The sequence below is a fragment of the Lotus japonicus genome, chromosome 5 (genome assembly GCF_012489685.1).
Source record: "Lotus japonicus ecotype B-129 chromosome 5, LjGifu_v1.2".
Lineage (NCBI taxonomy): Eukaryota > Viridiplantae > Streptophyta > Magnoliopsida > Fabales > Fabaceae > Lotus > Lotus japonicus.
In genome coordinates, this window is record NC_080045.1 from 42,080,459 (window position 1) to 42,100,668 (window position 20,210).

The 20,210-nt window shown below is 38.7% G+C and overlaps 1 protein-coding gene across 1 annotated transcript; it reads right to left on the reverse strand.

Annotated features, from left to right (window-relative positions):
- Positions 1-11,713: 11,713 nt before the first annotated feature.
- Positions 11,714-15,841, reverse strand: LOC130719572 (uncharacterized). The gene is made up of 9 exons (XM_057570191.1): positions 15,494-15,841; positions 15,102-15,362; positions 14,247-14,308; positions 14,070-14,136; positions 13,536-13,602; positions 13,255-13,404; positions 13,101-13,165; positions 12,485-12,962; positions 11,714-12,247 (listed from the first exon to the last, which is right to left on the reverse strand). The coding sequence occupies exons 1-9, from the start codon at positions 15,839-15,841 to the stop codon at positions 11,859-11,861; spliced, it is 1,887 nt and encodes a 628-aa protein (XP_057426174.1). The 3' UTR covers positions 11,714-11,858.
- Positions 15,842-20,210: the final 4,369 nt, after the last annotated feature.

The window sequence follows — 20,210 nt, forward strand, 5'->3', positions numbered from 1 at the left end:
AAGCTTCCTGAATTTTATTACCCTGCGGTTCTCCATGTAACACAAACTGCTTGCCCTGAAGGTTCCACTTAATAATAAGTTCTTTGAAGTTGGCCTCAATGTCCCCAAGGCTGGCTAACCAATCCATTCCCAGGACTAAATCAGTGCCCCCAAGCCCAAGGATAAAGAAATGTTGAGTGATAGGGATTCCTTGCACTACCAGTGACAAATTCTTGCACACTCCTGAATTTCTCTCTCTGGCCCCATTTCCAACTTCCACCACATATTCAGTGGTTGCTACAACAGCCAAGTCTAGTTCATTCACAATATTTTGGGAGATAAAATTGCTGGTTGCTCCACAATCTACCAGAATCCAGATTTCCCTTGTTCCAAGTCTTCCTCTAACTTTGAAAGACCTGTTAGATGTTAAGCCCTCTTTACTATTAAGAGACAATTGCAGTATTTTGCCCTCCAAAACAAACTCACCATCTTCAGCTTCTTCAAATATGTCTTCCTCTTCTTCCTCTTCATCTCCCTCAATGAGAATGAATTGGAAATGTTTCTTAGCACACACATGTTCTCTTCCCCACTTCTCACCACATTTAAAACACAATCCTCTTCTACTTCTCTCTTGCAACTCATTTTGAGAGAGTCTTTGTCCCCCTTGCCACTTCTTCTCAGGGTTCTTAGTTTCATTCCCTCCATCGTCCTGGGTCTCTTTTGGTTTGGTTTCCTGTCCAGTATTGTTCTTCCCCTGATGACTGGAATTATAACTTATGTGCTTTCCCCCATAACTTGAAGATTTGCTTCCAAACCCACCCTTATCCTTCCACCCACGTTTGTCCTCATCCTTTCCTTTTTCTCCTCTGAGAGCAGAATTTTTTTCCTCAATCAACAAGGCCCTATCCATCAATCCTGCAAGATCAGCAGCAGGGTACAATTTCATTTCAGCTTTGATTTCCTCCTGCAATCCATTAAGGAACACTCCTTTCAGGATCTCCCTATCAGCACCTCTCATGGGTGCTGCTGCCTCTTCAAAGCTTTCCCTGTAGGCCATGACACTCCCTTTTTGCTTAATGCTAAGCAAAGGGCCAAAAGGGTTCTGAACCAAGGTGGGTTGAAATCTCCTTATCAAGGCTTGCTTGAAAGGTTCCCAGGTTCTCTCCACAGCTTGCTCTTCCCACCATTGAAACCATCCCAGTGCTTTCCCTTCCATGGCAATCATCACCATCTCCAACCTCTCCTCCTCCCCTACACGACTGAGTTGGAAGAACCGTTCAACACGATTAATCCACCCATAAGCATCGCTTCCATCAAACATGGGGATGTCGACCCTTCTTCCAGTCACAGCACGCAAATGGACGCGATGGGGGTGATCGAATCGCTCCCTGCTGTGGTCTGAGGTACGCGACCCGGTTCGTGACCCGGTTCGCGACCCGGAGTGCGAAGACGAAGCGTCGCGATCTCGCTCTCTGTCTCGCGATGGTCGCCGGTTTCTGGGTGTGTTCGATCTTCCTCGCGTGCGCCTCCGTTCCCGATTCATGATGAGTCGCCGGAGCTCCTCAAATTGCTCCGTGGCCATCTCCTTCATCGTGGTAACAGATCGCTCAAGGTCATCAACTCTGGACTCCATTGCAGCTCGCGTAACCACCATAAAAGCTCCCTCAGGATCGGGAGCTCTGATACCAATGTTAGGTACCAGAAAATATGAAGGAAACTGGAACTGAAATTGTATTGATTATACTGAATTTCTGGTATGAAACCCAGAAATTGTGTTAGAGAATACAAGAAACGAAGGAAAATAAACAGAGCAATTCGAGAGTGCTCTTCTCTCCCAATCCTAAGCCCAAAAACAAGCCTACCTCATTCTCTCACCATAACTAACATATATTCCTCTCACTCCCTAGTGGTCCCCCCCCCCTAGCTGTACTACTCATCAATACTAATAATAACACCTCATCAGGTGGTTATTTAGGAATCCTAACATTCTAGAAGGCCTTGTCATTTGACAGAATGCCAGTGGACTTGGGCTTCCTATTGTAGACTTTGCCAAACCTGGGCCTGGCCATAGCAGGTGCAACAAACCCTAAGATTGGTGCTTAGCTTAGCTTCTATAATATTTATGAGTGAAGACCTTGTGGTCCTAGAACCATGTAATGGAAAACGATACTGCTAGTAAAACTATAAATCAAAACTAAAAATCAAATTAGGCACAACATGCTGACCTGAAAAATGAACCAAATCTGAAACTCAGCTGTAACAGGAGAGGGCAACTCATCATTCTGTTCCCCCACACTCTTGAGAATCAGCTGCAAGTATTCATCATTCCAGTCCCAAAAAATCCCAAAAAGGGAACCCTAAATCTCAGATTTAAACAATTATCAAAATAAATCAGTGATCGGGGAATCCGAAATCGCACACAACAACATGAAAGAGAAATTGCAATAGTTACCTGCTTATAGGCTCTGAGCTACAACGAAAGCGATAATCAGAGTGGATAATTGTAACCGCTTTCTTTCTCTAGATCAACAGACACAATATTTATTTAGTGAAGAAAAGGTTTTTCTGGAAAAGTTAAAATTGTAGCATTGGAATAAGAAAAGACACAGTGACAGAAAACCTTATGTTGCGCTTCTTGTTAGTTCCTGCTAGTTCCAAATGAAATGAAAGTGCAGTGTGTGATTTCTCAACCTAACAAAAGGTGTAGAAAACCTTATGTGTGTAGTGTGTGATTTGATTTGTTAGTTCCAAATCCAATAATCATAGTTAGTTCCTACTGCTGCTGAATGAAATGAAAGTGATTGCTATGAGATGAAAGAAACATAAAAGGTAAAATCTGATAAAATATTTCTTGTGTCTTATTCATTGATAAACTTGTACAATATATATAGATGTTAAAAGATATCAAAACTATATCTATCTAAATCTAAAAGATATAATCTAAAAGATACTAATCTATAATAGAAACTTATATTTGAACCATATCTCTATTTCTAAACTAAATCTTAATAATAATATTCAACACTCCCCCTCAAGCTGGAGCATAAATATCTAATGCATCCAGCTTGTTACATATGTATTGTATCCTAGGACCTCGTAAAGACTTAGTTAACATATCTGCAAGTTGATCCCTAGATTGAACATAGGAAGTCTTGATGACACCTGAGAGGATCTTCTCTCTGATAAAATGGCAGTCAACCTCTATATGTTTGGTCCTCTCATGAAAAATTGGATTCGAGGAAAGATACAATGCTGATTGGTTATCACAAGCAAGCTCCATAGGACCTAACTCACAAAACTTTAACTCCTGAAGCAAGTGCTTTAACCAGAGCAATTCGCACGTAGCGTTAGCCATAGCACGATACTCTGCTTCTGTACTAGACCTTGCTACTACTGTTTGTTTCTTGCTTTTCCAGGAAATTAGATTTCCTCCAATATGAACACAATAACCTGTAGTGGATCTTCTATCACTAACATCCCCTGCCCAGTCTGCATCAGCATATGCAAGGACATCAGTATGACCCTTGTCTGTATAGACAAGCCCCATTCCAGGTGATCCTTTAATGTATTTTAGGATCCGAATGACTGCATTCCAATGACTATCACATGGTGAATTAAGAAACTGACTCACAACGCTAACTGGGAAGGCAATGTCAGGTCTAGTCATTGTAAGATAATTCAACTTCCCAACTAACCTTCTATATCTCCCTGGATCAGGATATGGCTCCCCCTGATTAGGAAGAAGCTTCACATTGGGGTCCATAGATGTGTCAACAGGTTTACAATCAAGCATTCCAGTTTCCTCTAGAATATCAAGAACGTATTTCCTTTGAGAAATAGCAATACCTACCTTTGATTGTGCCACCTCAATCCCAAGAAAGTATCGTAACTGACCAAGATCTTTAGTTTGAAAGTTCTTGAACAAGTGTTGTTTCAGCTCCTCAATACCCTTTTGATCATCACCTGTAATGACAATATCGTCCACATACACCACAAGATAAATTGATTGATTGGATGATGAGCGTTTAAGAAACACAGAATGATCGGCTTCACAACGAATCATGCCAAACTCTTGAATGACTTTGCTAAACTTCCCAAACCAAGCTCGAGGTGACTGCTTCAAACCATATAGAGATTTCTTCAACCGACAAACCTTACCTAACTCCCCCTGAGCAACAAACTCAGGTGGTTGCTCCATATAAATCTCCTCCTCCAAATCACCATGTAAGAAAGCATTCTTAATATCAAGTTGATACAACGGCCAATGGCGAATGGCAGCAATGGCTATAAATAAACGAACAGATGCCATCTTAGCAACGGGAGAGAAAGTATCACCATAATCCAGACCATAGATCTGAGTGTACCCTTTAGCAACAAGTCGGGCCTTTAAGCGGTCCACTTGTCCATCAGGGCCAACCTTAATGGTAAAGACCCATCGACATCCAACTGTAGATTTACCATGAGGAAGTGGAAGAAGTGTCCACGTATGATTGGCCTCCAAGGCAGTCATCTCATCAATCATAGCTTGTCTCCATCCAGGATGAGAAAGTGCTTCTTGAACAGTTTTAGGTACAGTAACAGAAGACAAGGCAGACACAAAGGAACAATAGGAAGGTGATATTCTGTGATAACTGAGAAAGTTATAAATAGGATGAGGATTAAGGGTGGAACGATTACCTTTACGAAGAGCAATAGGTTGATCATCAAGAGAATCAGGGAGGACCGCAGCAGGAGGAGATGTTGGAGTTGGAGCTGAATCACAAGTCTCAACTGTAGAAGAAGGCCCTGATGTGTTTGATCGTCGTCGCTCATAAGTAATACCAAAACGTCGTGAGTCAATGAGTGGCACAGGTAATACCGGGGAATGAATAACAGGGTCAATAAAGTCCGGCGAAGCCACGTCGGATGCTGAGTCAAAGAATGGTTTATCCTCAAAGAAAGTAACATCCACACTCACATAGAAGCGGTGTGTAGTGGGTGAGTAACACCGGTATCCCTTCTGACAGCGAGAGTACCCAAGAAATATACATTTAATAGCTCGTGCAGTCATCTTGTCACATCCAGGGGAAAGATTATGAACAAAGCAGGTAGAGCCAAACACCCGGGGAGGAACAGCATAAAGAGTGGCTTGAGGATGCAAAATACTGTGAGGGGCCTTATTACCAAGAACAACAGATGGCATGCGATTGATTAAATAACATGCTGTAAGAATAGCATCACTCCAAAACTTCAATGGTACTTTAGCAGTTATTAATAAAGTTCGAGCTGTGTCTACCAAATGACGATGCTTACGTTCAGCCACACCATTTTGTTGTGGTGTATGAGGGCAACTGGACTGATGAATGATGCCATGAGATGCCATGAATGAAGTAAACTGCGCAGAAAAATATTCTTTTGCATTATCGCTGCGTAAAGCTCGAAGAGTCTTGCCAAATTGATTCTTAATCTCGAAACAAAAGGTCTTAAAAACTTCAAATAACTCAGAACGATCTTTCATTAAAAATAACCAAGTACATCTTGAAAAGTCATCAATAAAGGTAACATAATACTTAAATCCTAAAACTGACGGAACACGACTTGGACCCCATACATCAGAATGAACGAGGTCAAACGGTGATACTGCAGGACGACTAATACTAGATGGAAAGGATGCTCTAACATGTTTTCCAAGTTGACATGACTCACACTCCAATGTCTTCAAATGAGAAAGCTTCGGAACCATTTGCTTCAACCTTTCAAGACTTGGGTGACCCAACCGACGATGTAAAAGATCAGGAGACTCAAAGACTGCGCATAGTGTTGATAGATGAGGTTGCATGTAATAGAGACCACGTGATTCATATCCAACTCCAATCGTCTTCCCTGTACTCCGGTCCTGTATAAGAAAAGAATCAGAAACAAAGGTTATCGAACAATTCAAACTACGAGTAAGTCGACTTATGGAAATTAAATTAAAAGGGGAACCGGGTACAAATAAGACTGAATCTAAGGACAAAGAGGAAAGGGGTGAAGCTTGACCAATGCCCATGACTTGTGCTTTAGATCCATCAGCAAGAGTAACACTATGAGGTGCTTTAGGAGGTGTCAAATTATTGAAAAGGGAAGGATTACCAGCCATATGATCAGAAGCACCGGAATCTAAAATCCACGATCCTGCAGATTGAGAGAAACAGAGGGTAGAATTACCAGCATGCGCTACGGTGGCTGAGGAAGAGGATTGTTGAGCTGCCTTAAGTTGAAGAAATTCCTTGTATTCACTAGGAGAAAGACGATGTTCCTCAGATTCGAGCTTTTGTTCAGTAGCATGTACCGAAGATTGAGCAACAGTGGCAGTTTTGTTAGGAAACCCAACTATGTGGTAGCAACGATCCTGAGTGTGGCCGTCCCTATCGCAATAGGAACAATGAAGATTGCCTCTTCCTCTACCACGACCTCCATCTCTACCTCCATCTCTGCCTCCACGACCTCAACCTCGACCCCGACCTCGACCAAAGGAGTTAGAGGCCAAAACAGATGACTCAGAAGCTGTGTGAGAATCAATCTCTGGTGGCGGAACCCTAATCAAACGACCAATAAGCTCGGCAACAGTAGGGATACCAGGATTTGTCAAAGTTTGATTCCGAATAGATTCATAGTCTTTATGGAGGCCATCGAGAACAAGTACCATGAGCAGATTATCAATTTTCTTTTTCATTTCCTTTACATCATCCTTTTCCAACATCAGTTTGACTTCATCACAAAGAGATTGAGCCTTCTTCAGATAGGATGGCAGATCTGTATCTGTCATATGAAGAGATGATATACCTCGAGCTGTCTCATAAAGCCTCTGAACATCATTAGCATAAAAGGTTTCAGCTGTCTTCCAGATGTCGTAACAAGTTTTGTAAGTGCGAAAGTGAAGCATCAAACTCGGTTCAATCGACTGCCATAACAAGGATACAAGCTGAGCATCAACTTTCTTCCAATCGTCTCTTTTAGTAGCATCAATGTCAGAAACCTTGGTAGAAAGATGGTCAGATAATCCCTGACCAACAAACCAAATGTCAACAGCATCACGCCAACTCAAATAGTTCTTCCCATCAAGCTTTTCCGAGGTAATTTTAGGAGATCCGGAAAAAGCATAAGACACCAAACTCTTCTTCTCTTCAGCCATGAGGAAAAGAGGAATAAAATACCAAAAAGACAAAGCACCAATAAACAAAATTGGGCAAACGATGAGAGACGTCAAAGAGGACGTCTAAACAGGGTCAAAACAGAGCACCTAAACCAAACCAAACCAAACAGGTGCAAAATAGAGCACCTAAAAGAAACCAAACCTGACTAACGATGAGAGACGGCACAAAGAACGTCCAAACAGGGTCAAAACAGAAGACCCACAAACCAAAAGTGGCCAAAACGGAAAGAGGAAGGCCGGCCGGTCACAACCGTGGCAGAACGGCGCCAGAAAACTGGCTGTAAGGCCGCGCGTGGATCCCACGCGCCGGTGAACCTGCGGAAGTGTGGCGGCGCGTGAAGGCGCGTGGAGGTCTGTTTGGCGGCGGTACTCCGGCAGATGGTGGATCGGCGGCCTCTGGCTTGATTCCGGGTGGCTGTGTCGTCACTTGACAAGCTTGAAAAATATGGATCAGCAGCACTTGCGGCTGTAACCCAGAACCAGAAAAAAAAAGAACGCTCAAGGGAAAACTAGGGCTCTAGATACCATGTAAAATCTGATAAAATATTTCTTTTTTTTTGACAGTCCTGATAAAATATTTCTTGTGTCTTATTCATTGATAAACTTGTACAATATATATAGATGTTAAAAGATATCAAAACTATATCTATCTAAATCTAAAAGATATAATCTAAAAGATACTAATCTATAATAGAAACTTATATTTTAACCATATCTCTATTTCTAAACTAAATCTTAATAATAATATTCAAGAGTCTGGGAATTCAAAGGAAACAGCCTTTCAAGTTCGCCGTAGGAGATGAAGAAAGAAGAAGAAGAATAGTAATCCCTCATCCAGTGCCTCCAGCTCCACCTCTTGCCCCTCATGAAGTCTTCCTCGGCGGCGTTTTTCAGCGCTTATTCGTACCCAACGTTTTCCTCTTCGTGTGTGCTGGTATGAGTGTGTACCATAAAAATCTCCATTGGAGTGCCTTATATAGGGAGAAATCGGGCGAAATTTAATTAGATTTGAAATATAATAACTTTAGATGTTGAAAAGTTTCAACCTAGCGTGTTATGTTCAGGAAAGTAGAAATAAGGGCAAAAAATCAGACAAAGTTCGAAAAGTTCTTAACCTGACACAATTGTAGTAGATAAAGTAGGAAAAGTTCAGGATAGCTCTTTTTAAATGTAGCAAGAGGTTATGCATTTCTAGTCTATATCATACTCCTATATGAGATTATTTGTTGATAACTATCCAACCCACTCCATAGCTTCTGTTGCAAACAGAGGAAGAAGGACAAAATAATACAAAAGCCCAAAAGAAAAAATGGAAAGGACTGACCAGCTATCTTCTTATATGAATATTCTTTCCTAAATGAGAACTTAAGTGTATTTCTAGAAACCTAACAGTTTGGTTACAAATTCAACTGACCTAGGACTAGCATAAATTCACAGATAAACACATAAAAGATGATAGTGACGTTAGAGCCCATTGATGTTGATCAATCATAACTATGCATTAAGTTGCAAAAAATCACAGCATTCTAGAGACACAGAAGAGAATCACAAGAAAGGAAAAAAATTATTAACATGAACATATAATGTCAAGTTCTACCTTGATATATGGTGCTGCTTGTAAGTTTTCTTTAATCTTCTTCTTCAAGTTCTCAATTTCACAGAAATCAGTCACAACTACATCTCACTCTGATATCAAACCTGTACCTTACTCCTCATCTCATAGACATAAGACTAACGTATTCTTCTTTTCTTTGGTTAGCTCCACGGTTCTGTCCTGTTGGGCTAACTGGAGTTCTTTTTCATGAGCTTCCAAAATCTTTGCCTTTTCCATTCCACCATAGGTAATCTAATTGACTGGCACATGAAGCCTTTTGTTAGCTTTATCTTTCCTTGTACCATTAGTCTGTAAAAGGGTATCACAGTATTTAAAATTTTTATTGACTCCAAACATCTATGTGAATCATATTTGGAATTAAAACTATTACCATTTGAAAGGAAAACATGACAGAAATGCCACAGAATTTGTCATAAAAGATTTTGCATCTTAAATTTATAACAGTTTTTCATGCTCAAAGGATAAATTTGCTAGTTATGTTATATCTGAGATCTTCTGCAAAGGAGAAAAAAAAGTTAAGGTAGAGCGGGGAAAAGATCAGAGTACATACTGAACTTTGCAGAGATTCACACTTCTTATTTGTACTATCTTCAACGCCATTGGCAACTGTCTCAAATGGGGGATCAATATCCATTGGATCAGAATTTGAACGATCACTCACTCCTTGTAACTGAATCATCCATGTGATCTTTGATCATCTAAAGCCACAAAAAGGTTTATGTGCACAGCTAGATCTCTTGAAAAAACCATACGTCAAAGCACGAAATGGAAAGATAAAATGTGACTTCTTACTTACTGTGGCTGATTCAATACTAACAATGCCATGCAGATTTATTAGAACTCTGACTTTAATTGTTGCCTTGCTACCATAGGATCCATGCAAAGGACTAATCTAAAAAGAAGTGAACAAATGGATAAGTACATAATGAGCTGTAGGCAAACAGATAAAGCATATTGAATCAGTACTACAATGAATTGTGATCCCCAACAAATATTTCCCTTTTCTCCTAACACAATAATGAGCACACTATAAGAGTTCCAGTGATTGATTAATAAGCCTCCTTAGATCCATTAGAACATGCTAATAATACATACACAGCCAATTTCAGTTACAATTTCAAGAACAAACCAATGTTTATAGATGTATGATGTTGGTTTTGCTTCTCAAGCAAACCCTGATTGCCACTCATGGAAGAGTTTACTGCATTTTGTTTAATTTCAAAACCTGTTTGAATCTTTTTTTCTTGGCCATGTTTTTTTTTTTGACAAAAAACTATAACTATTGTATAATATGGTTAAGGGAAGAATCCCAGTTGCTTTACAACACCAGCATCGTTTGATAATTTAGCAATATCATGCCCTCATGTAATATAGTATAGTTCTTCTTATCACTAGTAGTAATACACCTGTAACATTTTCTAAAGATTCCCTTGAAAGAATGGTAACCTATTGAAGAAAGAATGATCTTAATTGGTGACTTTGCCTGAGCCATGCAATCGTGTGATTTATATTCCACATACAACCTCCCTTCACTTCAAGGACTGCTGCTAGTGTGCCAGAGGCCTCACCCCACAAACCAAAAATATGGATCCTGCCACAGTCTCGCTGATTTTTCTTTTAGAGAAAATAATTTAGACAGCACATTGAAAAATCTAATGTAAAGAGCCTCCAAGTAATAAGAGACGCGAGACGCAATTGAATTGGCAGGTGTTAATTCTTGGGAGGATCGGAACTTATTAGATTAACCCATAAATTAATGAGCCCATTCCATGTCACCAAGTTTAGCCCTGGTATGAGATCAGCATGTAGGGCTGACAACTGGCAAGTTGTTTCTTCTCCAGAGATGACATAGCTCTGAAGGACACAGTCATCAAGCTCATGAATGTATTCAATGGATTCAACTAATTTGCTTGAAATGTCATCTGACTCAAAATTATTCTGATTTGATATACACAGAAGAGCTTCTTCAAGTCCTGAAGTCAACCATAGACTTAACACTTGTTCAAAAGAGCAAATAAACTTGTAGGATCAATAAATTCTGCCACTCTATAAATTTCTCCGATTGCATGAATATACTTAACACCTTTTGGGTTAGAAAATATCTGGTCATGGACATTCTTTTGTAGTTTTGTACTGCTTGCTTCCAAACATAAGCACCATGTTTCAGGCTTTCAGCTCTTGAGAACAAACAAAGACCACTTTGGACCATATGGTAAAATAATTCAAATGTTATTCTCTTGATCCCAACTTGAGAATTCTTAATGTTGATGCTGCATCTTACAAAAGTTAAATAGCAGGTTTCATATCCTTCTCAGCCGTGGACAACCTCGATGCTAGCTGGTAATGTGACTCAATAGGTTGGAACTTCGGTTCCTTCAAAACTTCAAGAAGCTCAGTGAAAGTCACGTTTCTTGGTGAATAATTATCTGATAGATATTCATCAGGGATGCTTATATTATCCTGATGCAGTATCTTAGAAAATTCCTGAATTTCCTCCTCAAGAGCTGCTGCTTTTGCATCTTTACCCAAAAGAACAACAGCATTTTGAGCTATCTTAAGATTTTGAAGATGGAACAGGACATCATTGCACAATTCATCCTTCAATCTGCTATAAAACTCTACACAATCAGTTGGCTCTAACTCTCAGTAAATCTGTGTTATCAATGGTAGATGCCCTGATCTCACAAGTCAAGTCAGTTAGAGTTTGTTATAGTTTGTTAATAGTCAGTTAGAGTTTGTTATAGTCAGTTAGAGTTTGTTAGCAATCAGTTAGTTAGTTTTCTTTATCTTTCACTGATTAGGAACTTGTATATAAGCTGTAAACTTCAAGCATTGAATTCAAGAAGAATCATTCAATCAATTCATTGTTTCTAACAATGATAAAGGATGAGAAATAAATGGAGAGACCAAACAAAGCTGATTAGAGTGCCAGAACAGAAACGAAAGAAGAGAATAACACAAATCCATAAGCATCAAATCCATAAGCATATGACAGCAGTTAACAAACTAAACAAAATTAATATTTGAAATAACAAATAGGAACTTAGCAACGAATAGAATTGAACCAAGTTCATGCAAACCTATAGCTACCTATTTAGGAAAATAGAATTCAGGAATGTGCAGAATCACTAAGCTACAGCTACTCATCCCAAAAAACCCTTTGCTGCCTCTTGTAAATGTGCAGTAAAGCTGAGGGTCTACTTTCTGGTTAGATTTCTGCATAGCTTTCACGATGGCTTGGTGTACTTCATGATTAGTTTTGCCTTTTGCCTTCCTCAGCACGTCGCAAAATATCTGATGGATAAAGCCATCATTAAATCTTCCATAGAAGCCACAGGGGGAGAAAGCTACCACGTCACCCCTATTTTGATTAGTCACATTCGCCTCTAGGAAGAAGCATCCTGCATCACAACTGTTGGTGAAGACAGTGAGGGTGACACCTAGGGGCACCTTATCCACTATCTTTCCCCAAAACTCATCTGCCAAATAAGAAACAGAGAGATTAAGGAGAAAGAGAGGAAACAGAGTATAGCAGCAAACAAACGGCGAGATCCATTGGAGGCAAAACAGAAGAAGGGTTGCGTTGTGTAACGTTATTCTATGATTGAAGAGAACGTGAGAAAGTGAGATGAAGCCGTGTGTGAAAGTGAATGTTGATTAGAGGAGATTGGAGTTGATTGTTGTATTCATTAATTTTGGTGTTTCAAGATGCTTACCCGTCATCGGCTCCCAATCAGAGCTCCAAATTGCTGGACGATCATCTTCTCTTTGGCCACCATGCCCACTAAGATACAAGAACAGTTCGTCTCCCTTAATGGCAGTATTTACCCATGTGTTCACAACCTTTGTTATGTTATCTTTCGTAGAAGGATACTGGCATAAATCCTCTTCATAAAGCTGGTCACACAGCACCACCACATCTTCTACTGCATATTCTGAGATGAGGATTTGCTCCACAAGTTCCAACTCAATTGAAGTCCAGTAAAGTCTCATTGTTTTGTCACGGTGATTGTGATGTGCCATTCCAACCAACAAAGCTTTCCTGGTAGGTTCTGTTCTTTTCTGATTCTGAGTTGTTTTATTCTTGCCTTTCCCTATCCTTGGCGTATCCCTTCTACTACTTGATTCTCCAAACTCTCTTGAACTCTTCCACTTGATTGATTGGATGGCGAGGCTGACCAGCATGCGGGAAATCTGTATATTTCACATTATTTAATTAGATTCTACAGTAAAGTGTAAAACATTTGTATGAAGCACAAGTTCTAACATATAGCTTGATGAAAGTAAACTTCATAGCTTGGTAAAAGTAAAGTAAACTTGTGTTTTAAATACCTTGAACACGTTTGGGTGAAGAACCATGCTTTCAATGTCATGAACAGTGATTACAGCCTGCCCCTCTGACAAAAATGTACAAAATAAGGAGATAAAAAAAATATGAACCAATGAACACATGACACCAATGTAACATAAATCATAATTTCTTTACCCTTTGGGGAATGGATATTGAAATGATCAGGAACTTGGGATACTTGATTTGATCTCCCAATCATGTTATCAGTTTCATCCTGGATTTCCTTTCGAACCTTATCTATAGAAGATAATAAGAAATCAACTAATAATTTGAAAATATTTATTTCTAGAAAAGAAAAAAAATTATACTCATTTTAATCATTGTAAACAAGCATTGACACAAGCATCCTAAGAAAATAATGGATACATAAAAAAGAATGTTGGGCTTCCTGGGCTTGGCCCTTTTCTATACATTACCTTCAATGGGTCTACTCAGCAGACCAATTCTTGTAGCTGCTGCAATAATATGGGCCTTGGTTTCTACCTGCTACAGAAAGAATAAATGAAATTCCATCACCCCAATCCACCGAAGAACCAAAGCATAATTAAATCCCCCAAGACATAACAAAAATCATATCATATAAGCAAAGCTCAATATTATCTTGGAATCATTTACACCTTACATTGTTGACACAGATCTCATAAGCTAATTTATATAAGTTGTTTAACAAACAAGAAAATAAACTAGACAAGTTGTCAGCATTTTTTCATATCAGCAAAAAATTGACAGAGAGAAGAAAAAAAGTTGTTATATAAGTTGTTGTAAAATCAATTATGTTAACTCTTTATTTCTTATAAAATTGCAATTATGTTTTTTTTTTTAAGTTAAATTGCAATTATGTTAACTCTTCATTCTTGCACAAATTTTTTCTTACCATATAGCATTGCTCATCTCATAAACATGACAACAGAATATGGTATTAAATGATCCAGGGAATAGAGTAAATTTACATTATCCAATAGAGCCCCAGGATCCATGCCATATCTCTCAGCTATAGGGGCAATTCGGTCAGGTCGGCTACAGGTATTTGCAGATGAAGACAAAACATTGGTAAGGGAAAAGAAAAAAAAGCAGATTACAACAAAAAATTCTTATAACTTAGATAATGGGAAGAGATAAAAGCATACACAGTTCCTTCTGTGTCGATGTAAGCAACTTTCCCCAGGCCTCCCCACATGTAACTTGGCAGCTGGAGGTGCCATCAAGTGTCAGTCGTGTAAATCAAATATATCAATGTAAGTACACATATAAAACTCAAATGTGAGAGAAGCTATGAATCCATGTATACAATACGAAATATGCAGTGTGATTGTGAAAAAAAAAACTAGCATTCCATTTAAGTCAACTTTCGGTTCACTCACTAAGCAGTGTTAGAAGTAATGAGAAATATGGTTTAGGGCTTAATCAATTATGATTAGTGGCTTATTGTGTTTAATAAGCCAGTTAGGATTGTTAGTGTCTTTAAATAGACACGTGCAGCTGTTGTAGAAGTCATAACAGAAATAATGGAAAATTAATTCCCCTCCAATCTGATTCTCTTTCAGTTTTAAAGTCATCATTGGAAACACAGTGTGTATGAGCAAGTTAATTAATAATTAGGATGTTAGTTATTTGAGAGGACTGGGAATGATTAGAATTTAGAAGATAATATTATAAAAGTTGTCAACAATTTTTCATATCAGCAAAAAATTGATATAGTAGAAGTTGTTTTGAAATCGATTATGTTAACTCTTTATTTCTTATAATATTGAATTGAAGATAACTCTGTACTCTGTCAGTAACATCTCAGCTGAAGTCTGAATGGTTGTTTAGAGACGCTTAACGATCAAAACTAAGGAATAGTTGAACGATGATTGCAAAAGCTAAGAAACAATAACAGAATCAAAGAGGAACCAACCTCATTGCAAAATTTCACAATGTGAGAAAAAAAAACGGCATGATATTAATAATACTAAATTCAGATATTGTTTCAGGTAACCAACCTCCTTGATCCAGTCTACGATTTGCGAGTGCTGCTGAAGTACGAGCTCTTCGAAATAACCTTCAACACGAGTTCTTCTCTTTCTCAGCATCGAGAATTCCTTGAGGTATTGAACTAACAGAGGATAGGTCGGTGAAGGAGTTTCTCGAACGATTCCTTTCGAAATCTGGCTTCCAGAATCGATGAACAGTGACAGAGCATAATTTGAATGCTTCATCTCTGAGTATTCGTGGAAGTTCTCGGCAGTTTTGGTACAGTTCTCCTGAAAAATAAAACAGAACATCATCGAAATCAATATCACAAAAGAAGAATTAAGCAGATTCTTCTAATTAACAGATCTGGCAAGCAATTTTGAACTGTGAAAACTGAAATAATTGAAGAGAATGTACGTACATTGAGGTGCTGATGAAGCCGAGAGTAACTCGGTGAAGTAGTTTCTCCAACGGATCCAGATTTGACGAACTGTAACGGAAGGTAATCGGAAACCTCTGTCTCTGAGCATTCGCCGGAAGTTTTCAGTGCATGCTTCATAAACGAATCAGCGTAACTCTCAGGCTCAGCAGCAACTGAAACGAAGACGTTTCGGTTCCTTGAATCTTCAACGGCATGCTGCTCCGGCGGGAAAGTAATCTCCGATTTCGTGCAAGAAGCTCTGCTCGAATTGAACGAAGCTTCACCGCCAGAGCTAGAGTCTACAGTGACGACGGAGAAACCAGGATTATCATCATCAGAAGTCTTCATGCACGCCGGAAAAAGGAGTTCCCGCGAGATCTGTCGTGGTCTCCAGCGAAGCAGTTTCGAGCGAAGCTTCTTGCTGAGGATGTCCGGCGGTGGCTCCGGAAGTGAAACGAAGAAGTCGTTCAGGTTCCTTGAATCCTGAACGGAATGCTGCTCCGGCGGGAAAGTAAACTCTGATTTCGTGCATGAAGCTCTGCTGCTCGAATTGAACGAAGCTTCGCCGCCGGAGCTAGAGTCTACAGTTTTCATCCACGCCGAAAAGAGGAGTTCCGGCGAGATCCGTCGTCGTCTCCAGCGAAGCAGTTTGGAGCGGAGCTTCTTGCTAAGGATGTCCGGCGGTGGCTCCGGATGGCGCCTCCACTTCGAAAATCTCGATCTAGTTCCCATTGGTGTTGTGTTTGGTTACCGAGAAATGAAGTGAGAAATTGAATTCTACGTTGATTTCTGAAGATTGAGATTGGAATTGAAATTTGAAAGAAAATGAGGGAGGAGGGTATTTATATTGCAGGTTGGTTCTCCGCGCAATGCGTTCTCCGTGCATCACATTTCCCGCTTCAGTTTCGTTTAATAAACTTTCACCATAATAATCCTTACTCGTTTTTTTTAAGTGACATACTTTTTACCAATACTTACTCGTTTAATAAACTTTTATGATAAACAAACCAAACTTTTTACCTCTAATTAACATTGTTATAATTATTTTCATAAATCATTCAAAATCAATAGTAAGTAATAAAAAAAATGAATTAGAAGTTTCAATGAAAAAAATGTGGGAGTTAAATTCAAAAATAATTGCTTTGGCCAAGATTCATGGACCCGCTTGGAAATAGGAAGTGCATTTTCCGTTGGGACAGAATGCTTGTTTACTCTTAAAAAAATCTTCTATGTACTTGTATTTTTTCAAGAGGGTTGAGGGGGCCAATGCCCTCAAGTAGTTCCGCCCATAGTGGGGAGTGTATCTTACTCTAAAAATTATTTATAAAATCTTATGCATATATATAAGTAAAAAAAAAAAAAATTTGATCTCATTTTACATATGATAGAGAGAGGTTTTACGGTGTTAATACATAGTAATTAAACTCAACTTTTAATAATAGTCTATAATGTATTATGTTACCAATATATGTTTTGAAAAAGAGAAAAAGTTTGATGCACGGACGGTGTAAAGTTTTTTTACACTGTCAACCAATCAGATTTCAAGGATGTGAGAAAATCTCTCTTTTCATTTAATTTCTTTAATTGACATGTCACATCCTTGAAATCTGATTGGTTGATGGTGTAAAAAAATTTTACACCGTCGGTGCATCAAAATTAAACTCTTTGAAAAAATATATATACATTTTTTGCCCCATAACCTAAATTTTTTAGATCAGTCACTGCCTTGCGCACGAAAGAATCTTTTTCTCATGTTGATCATTTGCCATTCGCTCCACTACCTTCACAACACACCAACCCATTTTAAACTTTCAACTTCAATTAATTACGAAAGTTTGTAACTTCGTTGGTTTTTCTCTGCTACCCTCCAACACTACGACTTTCCACCACCGCCTGCATTTCCACCTCCTTCGTCGCCACAACAACCGATGTCACCACCGCCTCCACCACTATCCTGCTACCACGACCACCAATGCCACCTCCATTGCCACTACTATCACCTCCACCGTCAAACCACTGATGCTTGCACCACCACCTGCACGGCAACCTCCACTACCACCACGGCACCACCATTGTTACCACCACGACCTCCTCCACCACCGTCGCCATTCCGGTCGCTCGCGCGCCACCATTGTCGTAAAATATCGACTTCTGCCAACACTAAAACCTGACTCCTTTGTAATCTTGTCACCGCCATTCGCGCTACACTGCAAAAAACTCGGGTTTTAGCAGCGGTTAAGAAGACCTTTAGCGGCGGTTATAAAAACACTTAGTGTCGCGGTTGGAAAAAGACGTTAAACTTGGGGACGCAAATATTTTAGCGGTGGCTAAAATGGCGGTATAACCTCCGCTAAATTAATGGCGATTGTACCAATGATTTAGCAGCGGTTTAACCCGCGCCTACACAAATAGGTTTCTCTTTTGTTTTTCAACATTTTGAGGCGGTTAGAACCAACCCTAATGTGCAAACTGAGTTTTTTTTTAATAATTCGGTGGTTGTTTCAACCACTGCTAATAGTGCATTTTTCTAGAAATGACAATACTCTCTATACTCAACGCCATAAGCTTGCAGGTTTTAAGCTTCAAATTTATCTAAATATAAGTTTCAATTTTTTTTTTATCTAAATGTGTAAAATGACAACTTCATCTAATTCCCTAGAAATAGTACTCATAAATACATTGACAACAAACATAGAAAAACATTAAGACCTTCAATAAAAGTCTTGAACAAGATCCAATAAAAAATGATTCCCTTGTTCATATTCAATAAAATTTGTTGGAAATATGCTCCTTGACGTGCACCAAAAATTTCAGAGCAAAATTCAACCTCTAGGTACCGTTTAATATTTTTACCGATTTTTCGTGTTTCAGTCGAAAAATCATATAACAAAATCCCCATGTGCATATCGAATGAAACTTTGTGGGAATGTTGGAAATATGCTCCTTGGCGTACACAAAAAATTTCATACCGAAATTCAACCTCTAGGTACCTTTTTCTATTTCTACCGATTTTCAGAAATTCCATGGGACACCCTCCTCATGCTTTGGCATGCGGATTTGGGCTAAATTCACCCCGGTCCATGGCAAATGAACGATTGATTAAATCAAATCACTCGAAAATCGCGTCCCGACCGAGATTTTTTAGGAAGACGTAGAGGTGAAAATAAGCCCAATGTGGGATATTCGTAAATGCCATGGGACATTATTCTCCTCATGGTTCTGCATGCGTATTTGGGCTGAAATCACTATGTTCAATGACAAATGAGTGATTGATCGATCAATCACGATCAATCAATCACTCAAAAATCGCATTCGACCGAGATTTTTCAGGAAGGGTAAACGACAACTCAATCACGATTTGTGATCGATTTGAGATTTATTACACCTAGTTGTGGCACACGACATTGCGTTCCTTAGATTTGGTGACGACGTCTATTCCAGTCAGAGGGGTGCACACATCGTGCTCGATTAACGACACTATCAATATTCTGAAGAAGTGTTGAACATTCACCTATTCCGCTTTTGGGACATGATTTTAGTGTTGTTCCAACTGTGTGTGATGTTGCAACTCGATTCGTGTACTTAGATGTGGTGATGGCATATGTTCCAGTCGGAGGGGTGCATTTCGTGCTCGAATAACGGCACGACCTGTGTTCTGAAGAAGAGTTAAATGTTTGCCCACTTTTGGAGTGCTTCTCGTGTTGCACGTCCCAGGTCGTGGCGGTGGTGCTCGGTTGAACGCGATTGTCCCAGAAGTGGAATTTTTTTGAAGAAAATGATTGTAAAAATAATTTCTCCTGAAATAAACTTTCTTGAAGAAAATGATTGTGAAAACGATTTCTCATGAAGTAAACGTTTTTTTGAAGAAAATGATTGTGAAAACGATTTCTCATGAAGTAAACTTTTTTAAAGACACTTACCTTCATGCATTTATGTTGACTATTGTGTCCTCTCATGACAAAAGAGGAACATTCGAATATTTTTTTAGTTTTTCTCAGTTTTTATTTTATTTTTATTTATAAATATTATTATCAATTTTATTTTCAATTTTTATATAAAAATATATTTACCTATTTTCACTGCAAATATTTTTAAAGGATTTTTTTAAATATAAAAAAATATTTAAACAAAAAAAAAACTTGAAAATGCTTCACTTTTCCTTTTTCTTTCATTTTCATCTTCAATCTTCTCAAATGGATACCTTTTCAACTCTCAAAGCTTTATTATTCTGTACTCTCCTCTCACTAGTATTTGACAAAATGATAACTAAATCAAGTTTGTTTGTCATTCCGGCAACTCAGGATTTCTTGGCAAGAAACTCCTCCAAGTTTTCCAACGTTGTTTGACTTGAGGAGGTTCCGCCAATTTTGGACCCTTTAATTTGGGGGCTTTGAATGTACTAGCCTCTATGGCTATTTGATTTTTATATAATGTTATTCAGTTTAAAAAAAAATCTCAAAGCTTTATTATTTCGTACTCTACTCTCACTAGTATTTGACAAAATGATAACTAAATCAAGTTTTTGCACGCATAGTCATTTGATTAGTTCTTGACAAAATGATAACTAATAATCAGGTGTTTGCACTTATACTCATTTAATTATTCCTCTTTCTCGATTTTTTTTTTGAAATGTCATTTTTCTCAATTTCATTCTTTGGTATTTGTCGCAGTTATTTTTCTATTCTGGAGCTTAATTTTATTAGCTCAAATACTTTTT